At 39.5% G+C, this 17,327-nt stretch overlaps 1 protein-coding gene across 1 annotated transcript in view; it reads right to left on the reverse strand.

Moving 5' to 3' along the window:
* Window positions 1-3,189: 3,189 nt before the first annotated feature.
* CUNH4orf45 (chromosome unknown C4orf45 homolog) overlaps window positions 3,190-17,327 on the reverse strand; it is a 73,558-nt gene continuing 59,420 nt past the window's right edge. Inside the window, exon 4 of the mRNA XM_015484366.2 lies at window positions 3,190-4,379. Within this exon, the coding sequence (XP_015339852.1) occupies window positions 4,184-4,379 (196 nt within the window). The 3' untranslated portion in view covers window positions 3,190-4,183. The remainder of the gene's footprint in view (window positions 4,380-17,327) is intronic.

Raw genomic sequence — 17,327 nt, forward strand, 5'->3', positions numbered from 1 at the left:
GTCCAGTAACACTTAGAATGACCCAATATGGGAGAGTTAGGTAGGATCAGAATAGTCACTCCAAGTTATAAGAAGTAGACTTTCTTTTTTTTTTTTTAATTTGTTTTACTTAGTTACACATGACAAGAAGTAGACTTTCAAGCAAAGAGTTTTCATATAGTAAATAGTACTGTTATCCTTTTCACAAGTAACACAGTCTGAATATGTGCTGCAGAAAAGAGTGGGAAAACAAAGGAAACAACCCTTTAGTTGAAGTTTTGATTTGTCCTTTTCATCCTTGTGAACAAAAGACCTGACAAGAACAGCATAGAGGAGGAAAAGTTTATTTTGGCTCATGGTTTCAGAGGTTCAGTGCATAGATGGCCAACTCCATAGCTCTGGGCCCGAGGTGAGGCAGAACATCATGGCAGAAGTATGTGACATCAGGAAACATCACATGACATGACAACCAGGAAGCAGAGAAAGCTTTGCTCACCAGGGAGAAAATATAAACCCCAAAGACACCCCCACTGACGTACTTCCTCCTGCTCACCTATAGTTAGCATCCACTCTACCCATAGTCACCCCCCAGTTAATCCATATCAGTGGATTAATCCATTGATCAGGTTAAAACTCTCATAAACCAATCAATGTGCCTCTGAATATTCTTGCATTGTCTCACATGAGCTTTTGTGTGAGACATCTAAACAATAATAGATGGAAAGGAAGGAGGTAACATCATTAAAAGTGGAAGAAAAAAAGTTCCCTTCCTATAAAGATTCATCCCTACAGTTGTGTGTGAATTCCTATAGTTATGCATCTTCCTCTGTGTTTTGGGTACTTGGAACTCAGTTATCTCTTTGTCTCTCATCTTTAGTTCTCATTCTGCTGACTTTTTCTACTGAAAGAGTTAAAAAAAAAAGTTTCACCTATAATAAACCCTAGTTTCTCTCCTTTGATAACTAGGGATTTTCTAGAGAGGTCTACTTAACCGACCTTCACTTCTTTTCCTCCCATTCATTCTCTGCTCTCTGCCACTCTCACTGAGGGCTGAGGAGCCAACATCCACCTCCTTCCTTCCCGTGGTAGATGAGTTTTCCAAGACCCAGTCCACACAGAGTGCCCTTGAGCTGACTTTACATCTCAAATCTACCACCTTTTTGCTTCTCTGTTCCTAGCTCAAAATTCAGTTTGTTGTCAGATTCTCTGGTAACTTGCCACTCAAGATCCCTGGACTAGCATCAACTAACTGCAGAAACTTTTTTTTTTTTTTTTTTGGCACTAGGGATTGAACCCAGGGGCACTTAACCACTGAGCCCAGCCCAGCCTATTTATTTATTTATTTATTTAGAAACAGGGTTTCACTAAGTTGCTTAGGGCCTTGCTAAATTGCTATGGCTAGTTTTGAATTTAACAATCATCCTGCCTCAGCCTCCCAAACTGCTAGGATTACAGGCATGTGCCACCACATCCAGTGAGATTACTATTAAGCTCACACTGAGTGAGTGGAGGAAGAATGTATCAATCATTGATATTTATGTCCATGTTTTGCAGTGGAGGTGGAGGGGAGTAAGAATATTTGCAAGCAAGGAAATAAAATAGAAGTGGATGATTTTAAAAGTATCATATGCTCATAAATCCTGCATTTAGATAGCTATTACTAATTTGGAGAAAGAAGTTAGCAAAAATCAAAAAGGGAAAATAACAAATGAATAGAAGATAGAACTTGAGAGACATTTTGTGATTTTAAAAAGAGATATTGGCAAGAAAAATAATTTAGAAGTAATTTGTCCAATTGAATTCTAAAAATATCCATAAGAGCATTTGGGGTAAATGTGTACAAGAATAAATATACTGTTAAATATCATCAACTGTACTTTTTTAGAAAGATAATTAAGTTCTAAACTCCAGTTTTTAAGTAAAAAATGAAAATGAGCATGAATATAAAACATCCCCATTTTCATCCATTTCTATAATGGATGAAAACATGGGATACTATGTAGAGATTTATGCTTTTAAATTTCCCCCCAGGCCCTCCTAAGATAAAGTTTTACTTCTTTCAATGCATGCTTCTCACTCTTGGAGATGAAAAGTGGAAAATGTACCAGCATCTCAGGTAAGAGTGCTAATGGCCGCCACTCCTTGGTGGCTCAGGGTGAGGCACCATGTTGGAGGCTTTCCATGTGTGGTATTCATTATTTGCTTTTGACTACATGGGAACACTGGCTTCAAGTTATTTTCACAGGAGAGGATTTATACTGAGGGGGACTGGTGAGTACTCACTGAATATGCACAACTTTTGGGGATTGTCCAAAAAGTGGACTTGAAAGACAGTTTTTTTATGTATGTCTGGAAATTTAGAAGAAAGCCTAGGTGAAAAAGATGATTTCAAATGACACAGTATTCTGTTTATCTGTAGAAGGGAAAAGGTGGGACCAAGTGATCAACTACCTTCACGGATGTTGAGTTAAACCCACATCTGGTGCATCTGGATGTGAAGCATTGAGAATGATGCTCCATGGATCCGAGATTCCTGTCAGCCTGAATCCACTCAGGAGGAGACATCAGACAAACCTATGTTGAGAAAGAATCTACAGAACCAGCATGTAGTCTTCAAAAATGGGGGTGTGGTAAAAGACCAAGGCTGAGAAACTTCCAAATTGAGAAGACCACAGCGGTGAGAACTAAATATAATACATGACCCTAGCATGAATCCTGGATCAGGGAAAAATATAAGATCAATTAATAAAATTTTATTATGCACTTTAATGTATCAATGTCAAATTTCCTGAATATTAAAATTGTAACTGTGGTTATGTTAGAGAACAGCCTTGTTCTTAGGAAAAATAACCTGAAGTATTGAGGAATAAAATAGCCTCATATCTGCAATTAGCCCTCAAGTGTGTGTGGGTATGGGTATGGGTGTGGAGAGAGAGAGAGAGAGAGAGAGATGTTGGGGGGAGGGAGGTAGAACATTAAACCAAATAAAATTAACAACTATAGGTCTGGGTGAAGGCTATATGAGGAGTTCTTGCAATGTCCTCAGTAAATTTGAAATTTTAAAATAAGTCTTTTAAACATTTTTTTTCTTTTTTTGGTACTGGACCTCAAAATGGGCAGGCCATGACCTTCAGAACTCATGGGTCTCATGAGGTCCCAGCCTTAATAGCCACCTTCAACTTCCCAGCATTTTTCATTCTTGGCTCTGAAAGGACATGAGGGACAATCATGATACATCAAGATTCTTTTTTGGGGGGTGGGTACCAGGAATTGAACTCAAACCACAGAGAAATGTTAGTGACTGGACTGCTCCCCTTTTCCATAAAAGTGTCCCTGGGGTCAGGACCTACCAAGGAAGACTACTATGACTCCCTAGCAGAATTTTTCAAATAGACGTAATTAATTGCTGAGGAATCAGATCTCTGGTGACACAGGGTAGGTAATATTCTAGTGAGTTGGCAAGATTCTTCAATGGGGCAAGACAACTCTTTGTGTGTGGACAGGGGTCTCTGAATGGATCTGATCTATCTCCTTTTCTATCATGGAAATTTGCTGTCAAACAATATTTAAATGACTACAAAGGTAGTTGTGCTTTTGGATTATGCAGAAAGCTAAAATAGGAAAGTGGTCTATACATAGGAAATCATGGTTGAATACATACTTATGTATTCTTTCTTTCTTTTTCTTTTAGTATTTACTTGATTCTCATTTTAACTCTACAAATTTTTCAGAATAATACCCAAATATTCCTTTCTGACTTTTTAAGAAAATTATGCAACTTGCCCAAGATTTCCTAGATGGCAAAGCAGGGGAAAACTTCCATTTTGAACTAGTATATTCTTACTACGCTAACCAGTATGTGAGGTTTTTAAAGGGAATTACAGATTTACGTTCATTTTATAAACTGTTTTCTCAAGTCTTTGGAAACCAAGGGGATGGTCATTCTCTCCAGGTTAAATCAGGCAATTAATAACCATTCTAAGGACTGGCCTATGAAACTGCTTGTTTTCCTTACCTGTAAAATGGGAAAAAGACCCACTGAACAGATGTTACTATGGAAATCCAATAGAGATCACAACGTGGTTTGATAAAGCTAAAAGGAGCTATAAAACTGTTAATATTAATACTAAACAACACTCTTGACTTTGTATGTTAAAACAGGCTGATTTTTTTTTTTTTTTTATGATGCTTAGAAAACAACAGGTCATACCTCTTCCTTTTCTGGTAGCTTTGGCAACCTGGAAGGCTTGGAAACTCTTGGTAATGGTGATTTACTCTGCCTAACCATAAGAGCCCGATTGGAATTTCTCTGATTGGAGTCTTCGTAATCACTCATATTCCAGGCAATAAAACCACGACCATGTCTTCCTTGCTTATCCAGGATAAACGGCTTGGGTTGCCTGAAATAGGAATAAACTGCTTGGTTCTCCAAGGGAAAAGGTCTAGAACCAAGGCCATGAGTTTTCAAAGTTGAGATTTATATTTCTCTGGTGACTTCAGGTGATTTCCAGCCAAGTGACTTGAAAAAGCTAAAGGCCTGACCCATCATCTAGCATTCTGAGAAGTTTCTGGACTCTTTCCTGCTCTAAATCACTGGACAGTCAGTTGCTGGAGATGCAAAGAACCACCAGATGGACACTTAGGAAGCTTGATGAGGGGCTGGGGCTGGGGTTCAGTGGTAGCGCACTTACCTAGTATGTGTGAGGCACTGGATTAGATTCTTAGCAGCACATATAAATAAATAAATAAAGTAAAGGTCTATCAACAATTTAAAAAAAAAAAATTTTTTAAAAAGAACCTTGATGATACTGGGTGCAGTGGCACAAGCCTGTAATCCCAACAGCCCAGGAGACTGAGGCAGAAGGATCCTGAAAGTTCAAGGCCAGCCTCAGCAATAGTGAGGCACTAAGTAACTCAGTGAGACCTTGTCCTTAAATAAAGTACAAAATAGGGCTGGGAATGTGGCTCAGTGGTCAAGTGCCCCTGAGTTCAATTCCTGGTACCCACCCCCCAAAAAAGAACCTTGATGTATCATGATCGCCCCTAATGTCCTTTCAGACCCAAGCATGAAGAATGCTGGGAAGTTGAAGGTGGCTGGTAAGGCTGGGACCTCATGAGACCCAGGAGTTCCGAAGGTCATGGCCTGCCCATTTTGAGGTCCAGTGGGCATTCAATAAAACACCAACTTTGTGATTCCAAACTCTGGCATTGAGCAATGTTTTTGAGGAAAGTTCTATGCTTCATTCTCTTTCTCCAGTGAGATCCTTGGCTAGGTTCCCAAAACCTTAAATTAGAACATTACCTCAGCCCTGCCTTCCCATATAAAGACCCAACTCTAGGGAAGAGACAGAAAAAGAACTGTACAGGTAAGGATTTGCCATCTCAGAAGATTTGAGAATGTCTCTTGGAACTTCTTTCCCGTCATTCCTTGACCTGGGAAGCCACAGCCTCTTGGTGACCACAAAAATTTCTCTTTCTAGAATCTCAGTTTCATGAGTTCCCAAGTGTGTTAGTCAACTTTCTGTTACTGTAACAAATGCCTGAGATAATTCACTTATATAGAGGAAAAAAAGGTTTATTTTAGTTCATGGTTTCAGAGGTTCCAGTCCATAATTGGTTGGACTGCTGTTTTTAGGCCTATGACAAAGCAGCACATCATGGTGCAAGTGTGTGGCACCATGTACCTCATGACTGGAAAGTGAAAGAGAGCAAGAGGGAGGGGGTGGGGTCCCAACACTCTCCTTAAGGACACTGCCCCCCAATTACCTAAAGACCTCACCTCTACCTCTGAAAGATTCCATCGCGTCCCAAGAGCACCATGCCCTGAGCCTTTGATATGTGGGCCCTTGGGGCATTCAAGATCCAAACTACAGCACCAAGTGGTTTGGACCAAGGTTTGTAGCATTGCTCCCCACTCTGGAATACGTGAGCACTTCCATAGAGTATATCAGGCACAGCACCACAGGCCTGAAAGGACAAGCTATTAAGACAAAGAAACAAGCAAGTATTTTGTGTGGGAGGTTCTGTGAGGCAAAATAAAAGCAGAGGAGGAATTGAAAATCCTGGATGTTCTCTTTCTGTGGGGGCAGGCGGGAGGGGAAGAGGAGGTCATGCCTGAGCAGAGAGCTGAAGGAAGCCAGAGGGCAAGGAATTCCCACAGCACACAGGCAGACACTCCCTTCCCATTCCTTAGAATCAGGCTCCCTGGGTGGGAGGGAAGCACTCTCCAGCAAACCCTTCACTGACATCCCCTGGCCCCAGAAAGTCCAGACTCCTTAGTACAGCACACGGGTTAGGGTTAGGGTCAGGGTCAGGGTTGTTGCTGTTTGGTTTTTCCTTTTCTTTCTTAAAATGGTCTGACCGATGGGCCTCCTGGTCTGCTCTCCCCAACCCATCCCTGCCTCAGACACACACGGGCCTTCCTCCTTCCTTCCTCATTCGATTCTGAGAACACTAAAGTGAACCTTCAGCCTGTTCCCTCAGCTGTTATTCATTCCCCTCCCTCCTCCTTTATCAAGATGGAGCTTTAAATGTCACCTTGGGACTGGGATGTAGCTAAGTGGCAGAGCGCTTCCCTAGTATGTGAGAGACCCGGGGTTCCATCCCCAGCCCTGCCAAAACATGAAAACATAAAATCAAGCCAGACTTTCCTCATTCCTGTGAACCAATAATTCATGATATTTGACTCGCTTTATTAAAACTATTAGAATATTCTGAAATTTCTAGCTCAGCACATTCTATCCATCCAAATCAATGCTTCTCAAAGGGTTCAGAATGTGTCTCATGTTGGAATCCCAAAACCTTTACCTTGCCTGACATGTAGTTGACAACTAATCTCAGAGGATAGAGGAATAAGGCGGGGGGCGGGGGGGGGGGGCAGCAGACCTAGTGAATTTACAGATCATCTACTTCTCTCTATTCCCATCCCACCCACCTGCTTCTATAACCTCCTTTTTCTCTCCCAAGAACAAAGGAGTAGCTCCCTACAGTCTTTTATTTGTTGGTGAATTTATTGAGTTTTACTATTTACAAATACAGCTATATAGCTGGGAATAATTTCAAGAGAGTTTAAAGGGTAAAATACCTGATAGTTAGAAGGTATGGAACAGGTATTGCTAATGGTTTAGATTAGCTTGATTAATGATGAATGAGAAAACCATTTCATGCAAATGTGCCACTTTTCTTTAATGTATTATAGAAGTAATTCTATAAATAAAGAAAATGTGTTATATATACACAGTGGAGTTTTGCTCAGCCATAAAGAAGAATGAAATTATGGCATTTACTGGTGAACAGATGGAAATGGAGCATATGTGAGATAAGCCAGAGTCAGAAAGTCAAGGGTTGAATGTTTTCTCTCATATGCAGAAGCTAGAGCAAAATAAGGGTAAAAGGGAGGGGGGATCAGATATTGTAATGATATAGGGAAGATCAGTGAAGTAGGAGAAGGACATAGTGGGGAAGGAGGGAGGGTAGGGAAAGGGGAGGATTAAACCAAATCACACTATGTGCATATATAAATATACCACAGGGAATTTCACCTCTGTACATAGATAGGTAAAAGCACCAATCAAAAATAAACAAATAAAAGAGTAAAAGGAAAATCAATGGAGTAGAGGAAGGATAACTGAGGGAGGAAAGGAGGAAGAGAGAGAGGGAGCGAGGGAGGGGAGAGAGAAAGAGGGAAGAATGGGGCCTGAAATGGAGTCAATTAAATTCCATGCATGTATGATTTTGACAAAATGAACCAAATTACTATGTATAACTATAATGCTCTAATGAAAAAAAAATTAGAAAAGAAGTAATTAGTTTGCAAAAGAATACATACTTAGTTACATATATTTAGTTCTCACTTCAGTGCTAAAATATTTTATGATCTAAATTCAGAATATCATATGTCCCTGGAATCTCAAATCCCCAGAAGCAACGGAAAGCATCACTTGATGTCTATCCACAATGATTCCCTCCCCTTTTTCCCACAGAACATTGGTCATATCTAATATATATGGTGGTATCATGTTGACTCACCTTGAGTTAAATCTGTGAGTAAAGGAAAGAAACTGTTTCCTCTTCTTTGCAGTACTGAGGATGGAACCCAGGGCCTTATGCATGCTAGGCAGCTACTCTACCACTGAGCTACACCCCAAGCCCATGTTTTACTTTTTTGTTTCCTTAATGTCTACAAAGTTCCTGATATAGAACACATTTTCAATTTTACTTGTATCTATAAAAACACACACAAAAGGCTGAGGTTGTGGCTAAGTGGCAGAGTGCTCACCTAGCATGCATGAGGCACTGGGTTAGATTCTCAGCACCACATAAATATAAAATAAAGATATTGTGTCTACCTGAAACTAAACAAAAACAAAAAACAAAAACAAAACCCACACACAAAAATATTCTATCCCTAATAAGAGAGACTATGACTACATTCAGTAGAGGGATTAGAGCATGGTGGCATTGATTTAAAATTTACAATCTCTTTTACTATTGGAATTAATTTTATAATACAGCAATATTTACATTTTTCTTAAAAAGCCATTGGTTATTTGAGAAATGACCAGTATTTTCCTAGCAGCCTGGACAGCAGAGTAATGAACTGAAGATGATGATATTCATTTAGCACTCAGTTCAGAAAAGACTGGCTGGGCCTTGCTTATATAACTGTGTGAAACTGATGGGACAACTTGACTTTCATTTGGACACTTCTGCCAGAGAAAACACTCTGGGTGGCTGAAGAGGGGCCCTGCGAGAGGTGGCACTGTGCTTGATCGTCCATGTTTCTGCCTTTGGTGACTCCTCTGCCTAGGCCCACCACCATGGATGTGTGGCAGCCACTTTGATTCATGAACAAACAATTCAATGAACCCTCAGAGTGGTAAAAAATAAACTGGTTTAAATAAGGTGGTTATTCTGGACTATTGACCACCAGCATCAATCATGTCCAAGAACAACAATTTCTCTTCTGACCCACATCGTCTGAGTTCCATCTAAAAATAGTTCCAATAAGTGGTTAAATTACTGTCTTTTTGAATTCCATAGTTTAAAAAAAGTCACTGTTTAAGTTGCAGTGAGTCAGTCTAGTCGCCTAATATAGACGCCAGTAACAGTTATTCACTTGAGTTTCAAATAGAAGAATTATGTGGAAACTTCCCTTTGGGGTTTTGTATTTTCCTTGTGGAAACATGAAGTGATGCACCTCTGTGCATTCATGAGTTTCTGGCTTGCTCTTGTTTCTAGTGCTGTATCTAGATTGTGACCTAAAGGCAGGACTCTCTAGTTTCTCAGCAAGTTTGTTCCTTACATGCTTGTTTGCTAACAGCATCATTGATTTCTGCTTTGTCCACTTCCGGAAGTATAAAAAAGCCACGAATGGCACTTGGAAATTTTTGAGGAATACATTTAGAAACCATTTGGCAAGGTCTGTGCTTTCTGGACCGAGAAGCTTCTTTCCCTGTTATTTTCACCTCAGAACATTTGCAAGAAAACAAGATCTCTGTTTTTGAAGGATCTTAGTCTATACCTCAGTCAGAATCTTCCAGGGAATCTCAATGGGGTCTTCAAAGATGTGTTTCATCATATTTTCCTTTTCTAAATTGGCCTTCCTTAGAGGTGGAGTTGGGGTTGCTGTTGACACAGGCAGCCACATGTGTGGTATGACTTCAGACATGCTGAGAAAAATACTCCCTTCCACTCTCCCTGCAGCTGCCATTCATTCTACAACCAAACCAGGCGGCTGGTGCTCACAGCCCAGAAGAGGTGCTACATGGCACCATTACCTGACACTTCTCAAGAGAGCATATTCCAAAGGAGGAGGGCCACAAAGAATGGACAGGAAATTAGGGATGCTCCAGGTCAGCCTTAGACATGATTGCATTGAGACCAGCCTGATTTCTTACATGTTGATCCTCCTTTACTCTCTCTGCCTTCATGGAATCATACATGATAATGTTGTGTCTTGATTTCTAAACATTTAATCTTTTTTTTTTTTTTTAATTTTAATATTTATTTTTCAGTTTTTGGCAGACACAACATCTTTGCTTGTATGTGGTTCTGAGGATCGAACCCGGGCCGCACGCATGCCAGGCGAGCGCGCTACCGCTTGAGCCACATCCCCAGCCCCTAAACATTTAATCTTAATGCTCTGGGATAACACTTATTTGATCCTGGATCAACAGCTGTCATGGAGATTATTGAAAATACTAGATTATTTTGATATTTATTTGTATTTGAACAAACCAAAGAAAAATGCAACTATGTTCAGCAATTATTAATAGAGAAAATTTTCAATATTAATGGAGTTTATCCTTGAATATTTGTTGCCCAAGAGATTCTCAGAAATGGAAAGAGAAAGAGGCTTATAAAAAAAAAAAGAAAAAGAAAAAAAGCTAATTTTTAGTATTCAAAATCCCAAGGAGCTTAGAGAGATTTATCTAACATGTGTTATGCTTACTTGTTTTATGTCCTGTCCTCAGGAAGCTGGAAAAATTGAGGTTCTACCTTTGAGTGGTCACTTAAACTGTATAAAATAAAGGTCTTTCTGGGTGTAGTAGCACACACCTTAATCCCAGCTGCTTGGGAAGCTGAGTCAAGAGGATCACAAGTTCAAGGCTCACCTCAGCAATTTAGCAAGACCCTCCCACAAAACAAAAAACAAAAAGGGCTGGGGTTGTAACTTGTTGACAAAGAGTCCTTAGGTTCCATCCCCAGCATTGCAAAATAAATAAATTAATTAAATAAAGGTCCAAAGTAACAGTGGGCTGACTAGTTAGGACAATTTGAGGCAATTAATAGCCTCAAGGATCCAGAAGGGATCTCTATGGATGTTACTCCTGTCTTCAGACAACAAACGTCTTAACCAGATTTTATTGAGCAAGCATACACATTACCAGGTCCTCTGGGAGATCCCACATAGATCTAATAGCCTATGTAATATAGACACATGGCGGGGCTGGGAGGGTAGCTCAGAGGTGGAGTGCTTGTCTAATATGTGTGAGGCACTGGGTTCAATCCTCAGCACCACATAAAAATTAATTAACATTAGGGCATTGTGTTTATCTACAGCTAAATAAACTAAAAATATATAGACACATGGCAAAAAGGCATAAAACTAGGGTGTGAATAAACAATTGCTTGTTTACTATTGTACCTAGAAATGGGTGAAACAGATACTAAGAAATTGAGTAAAGTTAAGAGGGTAACTGTTCATGATGAAATATGATAGATTTTGGTTTTGGTTTTGCTTTGTTTTGCACTGCTGGGTATTGAACCTAGGACCTTGTGCATGTCTAGGCAAGTGCTCTACCACTGTGCTACATTCCCGGCCTGGAAGATCATTTTCTGCCCCTGCTTTAATCTTTTATCCTTTCTTTGGATTTTCCTCCCTCCCCAAGTAGCAAAAATGTCATCCATCAGTTGTACATCATTAACAGTCTGAAAACATTTTATGAATAGGTCTGCATGTCTATGGGCACAAACGATCTTGAAAAAGTAGATAGGAATTATTTAAATTTACAAACAAAATTGTGTAGTCCCACATTAGTATGACACCTATACTGTTTCCAAGGTGAAAATGAAATTGCTTCCCAAAGAAGTGTTCGGGAAAGCACGACAGAAGTCTTTCCAAATTTCCGGGGCATTATCTCAGATGTTGCTCTAATTCTCTTTTTAAAGGACAGAAATAAGTAACAAAATGTATGGATATTTGTTTCCCTTTAAAAAGGAAACGCCCACTTGTGCTGATTCTCTTCCATAAGGAGAGCATCAAAGGACTGTGCAGTTCTGTAAATTACACGCACGTATGCTTCAGACCTCAGGTTGTGATTATTTGGGTTTGATTTATTGCTTTTATTTCCTAGGAAACACGACCATTTTTATTTGAAAGCCTTGTTAAATATTCTACCACTATAGTGAAGTAAAGAATTAATTGAAACATGAAAGGTCTCACATTACCCTAAGTGAGCACTTCATTAATTTGCCAGATTGTCTTCCCTGTGCTCCAGAATGTGAAAAATGCTATTCTTGCCATGGTGATGTCACCAGCACATTGCTGGTTGCCCTTCTGGGCTCCAGCTGGGCTTCTTCTCACTGCACGGGCTATGCAATCTAACTCGAACGTTGTCTTCTGGTGCAGAATAACATACTGCAAGAGGTTACTGCTGCCAAGAGTCGATCCATGGTGTGGAAATGCACAGAGGTGCTGATTGATTTTCACTCAGTATTTTTAAATGATTTATATGAAATGACTGTCACTTCAGGTTTTGCCGTGCCTGTGGCCTCAGAGGCAGTTATCCAAAATCTTACCAGAAATGCAGCATGTTAGATTGTCTAGGGTCACCTATTAAAGAGTGTTGAATATAATCCCTGACATTGCCAGAGATTCGGGAGATCTTACAGAAGACATCCAGGACGTTCTGGCCACCCAGCAGCTTAGGGCTTCTCTGTGCTGTTACTTTCTGGGCGTGGCTTGCTTATTTTGTGTGAGCATCAGAGAACAACAAGGAAAGAAGGACAGCAATTTTTATTGAAGCTGCTTGGTAGCCATGGGATAAAGTTGGTTGAGAAACTGTGCAATATTGACTCAATTTAGTTTCAAACAAGTTTATCATCTAGATGATAAATCTTGAACTTCACTAATTAAGGTTAAAGTTGATACAATTTACTTTTAGCTACATTTAAAAATTTTAAGATAAAAACGAATGTATATAATAAATTATAAATATAAAATGTGTGTCTAATAAATAATACAAGGATTCCCCAGTACACATCAGTCAACTTCAAAAATCATCAATTTATAGCCAATTGCATTTTATCTTTGTCTTACTAACACACACACACACACACACACACACATATACACACACAGGGCTGGTATAAAATTTAAAAGCTCTTTTTCTTATTATAACCACACTGCCATTATTTATCCTTAAACTTTAATATTGTCAGCAACTATTCAGCATTCAAAAGTCTACGTTTTATAAATGTTATGATTTTTTAACAGTTTATTAGAAACAATCTGTTACACACCTTGCAACTGGTTGATTGATGAGTCCTTGAAGTTTTTTGTTGTTGTTCTTGTTGTTGCTGTTTTTTAGTTTATAAGTTCTCATCTCTTCTTCTCCTGATTCATTCATTAAAGAAACTAAGCCATTCATCCTATACAATTTCCCACAATATATTTTTCTGATGACATTTCGTGAAGCCATGTAACATTTTCCACTGTCATTTTGCTATATACTCTTGGTTGGATCTAGAGGCTTGATCTGAGTTGGACAAGACTACTGCATGAGCCTGCTAGGCTCATAACGAAGCACCATAGCTGTGGGACTTCAACAGCAGCATTTGTGTTTTCTCACAATTCTGGCAGCTAGAAGTCCAAGGTCAAGGTTTTGGCAGGGTTGGTTCATTCTGTGATCTCTCTTTGCCTTATAGATGGCTTCTTTTCCCTATGTCTTTATATGGTTGTCCTTCTGTGCCTATGTCCAAATTTTCTCCTTATAATGATACCTGTCATATTTCTTCTTCATAAAATCCCACCATTAGTGTGGGATTAGGACCCTCTTGAATGACCTCTTTTTAACTTAATCACTCCTTAAAGACCCTGTCTCCATACACAGTCACATCCTGAGGTACTGTGGATGCTATTCAGCCCATAACACTTCTTATGTGGTACATGTGGTGGGATATTCTTGCATCAATCTTTTCTGATTATTTTCCTTGTGGAGCTTTTGACAACCATTGATGATAAGTGCTTACATTCATTGATTTATTAGGGTTTGCAAGGTGGTGATGAACTAATTTCTCTTATTCCTTCTTTATTAACTCAATTACTTTGATTTTTTTAAAAAAAAAGTCGCTTTGTTTTCTATTTGTTTATATAGTGGTATTAATTGTGTTTCAAAGGTAGTATTAATGTTTCGTTCTCTCCTCTTATTTACCATTTTCAAAACAATGAGTTGGTTCATTGGAATGATCCAACGTGACTCAGTTATTGTGTCATGTGGGTTGTGATACTGGGATTGAACCCAAGCCTTGCACATGCTAGGCAAGCACTCTACCACTGAGTGCCACCAGCCCACGTTGTATTTTATGAGTGACATTATGAACTTATAAATACTTATGTATATAACATGTATCTCTGAGACCTATTAATCCATTGTAGTTATACCTTTATAGTTCAAGTTGTCCTGTTTGGGGCCGGTGGAAATCTTTTCAAGTTTGGCTCCTATGACCCTTAGATAGGACTGTTAGTAGTCTTCCTTGCTATCTGGTCTGGAAAGATGTTCCAAGCTCACCTCTTTAATTTCTTTCTCCAGATCCATAATCAGCCATTTCTCCAAGAAGCACCAATTTAGTTTAATGGAAAGGGTATTTGAAGAATCTGAGTACTTAGGGCGCTGACAGCTACTGAATTGGTCCCTATATCTAGGCATTTATAGTGAACAGAATAATGAAAAACTGTAAACACACAATCATTCATATATGTAGACGTGGTGTGTGCACGCACACACACACACACACACACACACCTACATGGAGATAGGCAGACCTATAAAATCTTTTAATCAAATTCAGGGTTTGTTTTCAGCTCTTTTATCTCAATGTCTGTATTTCCTTTCCCCTACTCTAGGAAATCTTGCCCTCAATCAAACCAGGAATGACTAAATAAGAACATCACATTTGCTTTATTCCATAGTGCACCCATAACAGAACCAGAGAAACAAGACTAAACTTTCACTGAGCTTTTTGCTGTTCTTTTGTTCTCAGGGCATAACCCACAAAACTTAGACTCAAATTATCATGCTTTAAATCCCTTGGGGGGCTGGAGGTTTAGCTCAGTGGTAAAGCACTCGACTAGCATGTGTGAGGCTCTGGGTTTGATTCCTAGCACAGCAAGAAAAACAAAAAACAAAAATCCCACGGAATAATTCTTTTCTCTTGGTTAAACTTTCAACTAGAAACACATTTGGGGTTTTGAAATTTTTTTTATGTTTAAAATAATTTATTTTAGAATCAGGTAAGATATGTACACAGTTCCAAAGAACCAGTCTTGCTATTCTCTTTCTTGCTGTCATCACTGTATGGGTGCAGTGCAGAGACAGGGAGGGTGGTGTCTTACTGAACAGCTGCAAAGAGTGACTTCGATTCTGAGAGAAATGTCTTGAAGGCCTTAGTTCTGCTCAGTGAAGAAAACATTTGTTCTGCCACCCACTATGTAATTCATCTTTGAATTTTAATGAGCTAGCCTTTAGGCTGCTAGACAGAAAACAAGCAGCATTCTGCATAAACCCTACCATCTTTACACATTGCTGTAGAGACTAGAAATCAAAAGTTTTTATTGTCAAATGTGTGGTAATTGTGCTCCAAAGGAATTCATCTGAACACATGAGACTCCATCTCTAAAAGTAACAGCATTTTGGAATCTAAACCCAGCAGTTCTAGAAGCTAACTCCAATCGAACTCAGATGACCTTATTGAGCCTTCCTGATCCTTGCTCAAAATCTAAACTCTCCGATGTGTGTTTCCAACATACCTTCCAAAATACCTTCCACTGTAACAGGCACTGCACTCAGTGGTAAGCTTTATGAAGTTATCTGAACCTAGCAACAAGCAGTGTCTAAGCAGAATCCATAAATATTTGTTGGCACAGTATTTGTTCTTTCTCTCTTTCTTTCTTCCTTCCTTTCTTTCTTTCTTTCTTTCTTTCTTTGTTAGATGGATCTTTTTTATTTTTTATTTATTTACATGTGGTGCTGAGGATTGAACCCCAGTGTCTCACACATGTTAGGCAAGCATTCTACCACTGAGCTACAACCCCAGCCCCAGTATTTCTATCACTGAATCTTAACATGCTCCAGTATCCTTATCTACTTATATCCCTACCCCAACTAGATGATGAGCTCTTTGAGGTCAGGAACTATGTCTTATGTCCTTGGTACTGTTTCCACACACTTGGATGAAATAAAAAACAGGAGTGATGCTCAGAGTTCATAAACATCATATGAATGCTCCTGTATACTTTATTCCACATTTTATCATCTCACTTTTAAAGCAATTACTTGTTTAGTCCAACTGAAATTTATTTTGCGTATGCTAAGAGGTGTATTGTATTTTACTTTTGCTGAAAGTTACCCAGTTGCCCAACTCACTTTTTCTCAGACCCTATATCAAGGTGGCTTAGCTTGTCCATAGAATAAGTAAGTAAGCTTGCTAAGACAAGCACATGGAGTCCGACCCCCACTGGACCTTCAGCACTCTATACAACAGAGATCCAATCCTTTTGCTTGTCCTTGATGCAAATCATTCCCACTCCCTTTCCCAGCTGTCCCAGACTGTCCTGATTTTTCCAAAATCCCTACTTACTTCCCATTCCCATTAATCTAATTGGTCCTTGGTAGGATAGTCTTGTACCAGACTTCATGGACCACTGTATTGTATACTGACATATGATTAAAATAGTAAAATTTATGTTGTGTCTATTTTACCACCATTGAAAACAATTACGTACACACATACACATACACACCCCTCCATGGAGAACACCAAAGCCATCAGGACGAAACTCCATCAGGTTCCACCATCAACCACACAAACCACTTCTACATACAAGTATCTTCACCTCCGTACATGAGCCAGTCCTGCTTCCCTCCTTTTATTCTCTGGGAATGAGGGAGCTTTCTCCTATCCAAGGCCTCCACATTTACTTGTACCCTTGAAGCTGCACTGCATCAACCCTGCCCCCACCCACTCCATAGCATCAAGTCTGTCTCTAGTTAAAGCTTCTCACATCTAAGCAGCCTTGGTCCTTCAGCTGCCTCTAGTTACTGCTCACATTTTCCTCTCTTCCTCATCCAGATTTTTCAAAACCATGGCATGTACTTGTTTATTTCACTTCACTTCCCATTCACACCACAGTCTACCATATTTGAACCACCACCTCTCCTCGCCTTTCTCTTCCCCATATTATTCTACTCTTACCTATGTCTCCAGTGACATCCTCCCTATTTTCTATAGTGGACACTGTTCAGTGCACACCTTATTTACCTTTGAACACTGCTCCTCCAGATTCTCCTGTGTTTCTGCTGTCTTCTTTCAGAGTTCTTCTTCTTTTTTCAAACAATCAGAGTTTGAATTCCCTACAATTCTGCGCTTCTTTCTCTGGTCTTCTCTTTCTCATCCACTCACATATTTTCAAATATGACCTGAATATGATAACAGAAATAGCTCCTTTCTCTAGCTTCACACATGGGTCTATCTGCCTGTCACTGGATGTCCCCCAGATACTTCAAATCCATGCAAGCTCATCATCTCCTCAGCTTCTTCCATTAAAGGATGGAGAACATGTTCAG

The sequence above is a fragment of the Marmota marmota genome, unplaced genomic scaffold (assembly GCF_001458135.2).
Source record: "Marmota marmota marmota unplaced genomic scaffold, marMar, whole genome shotgun sequence".
Taxonomy (NCBI): domain Eukaryota; kingdom Metazoa; phylum Chordata; class Mammalia; order Rodentia; family Sciuridae; genus Marmota; species Marmota marmota.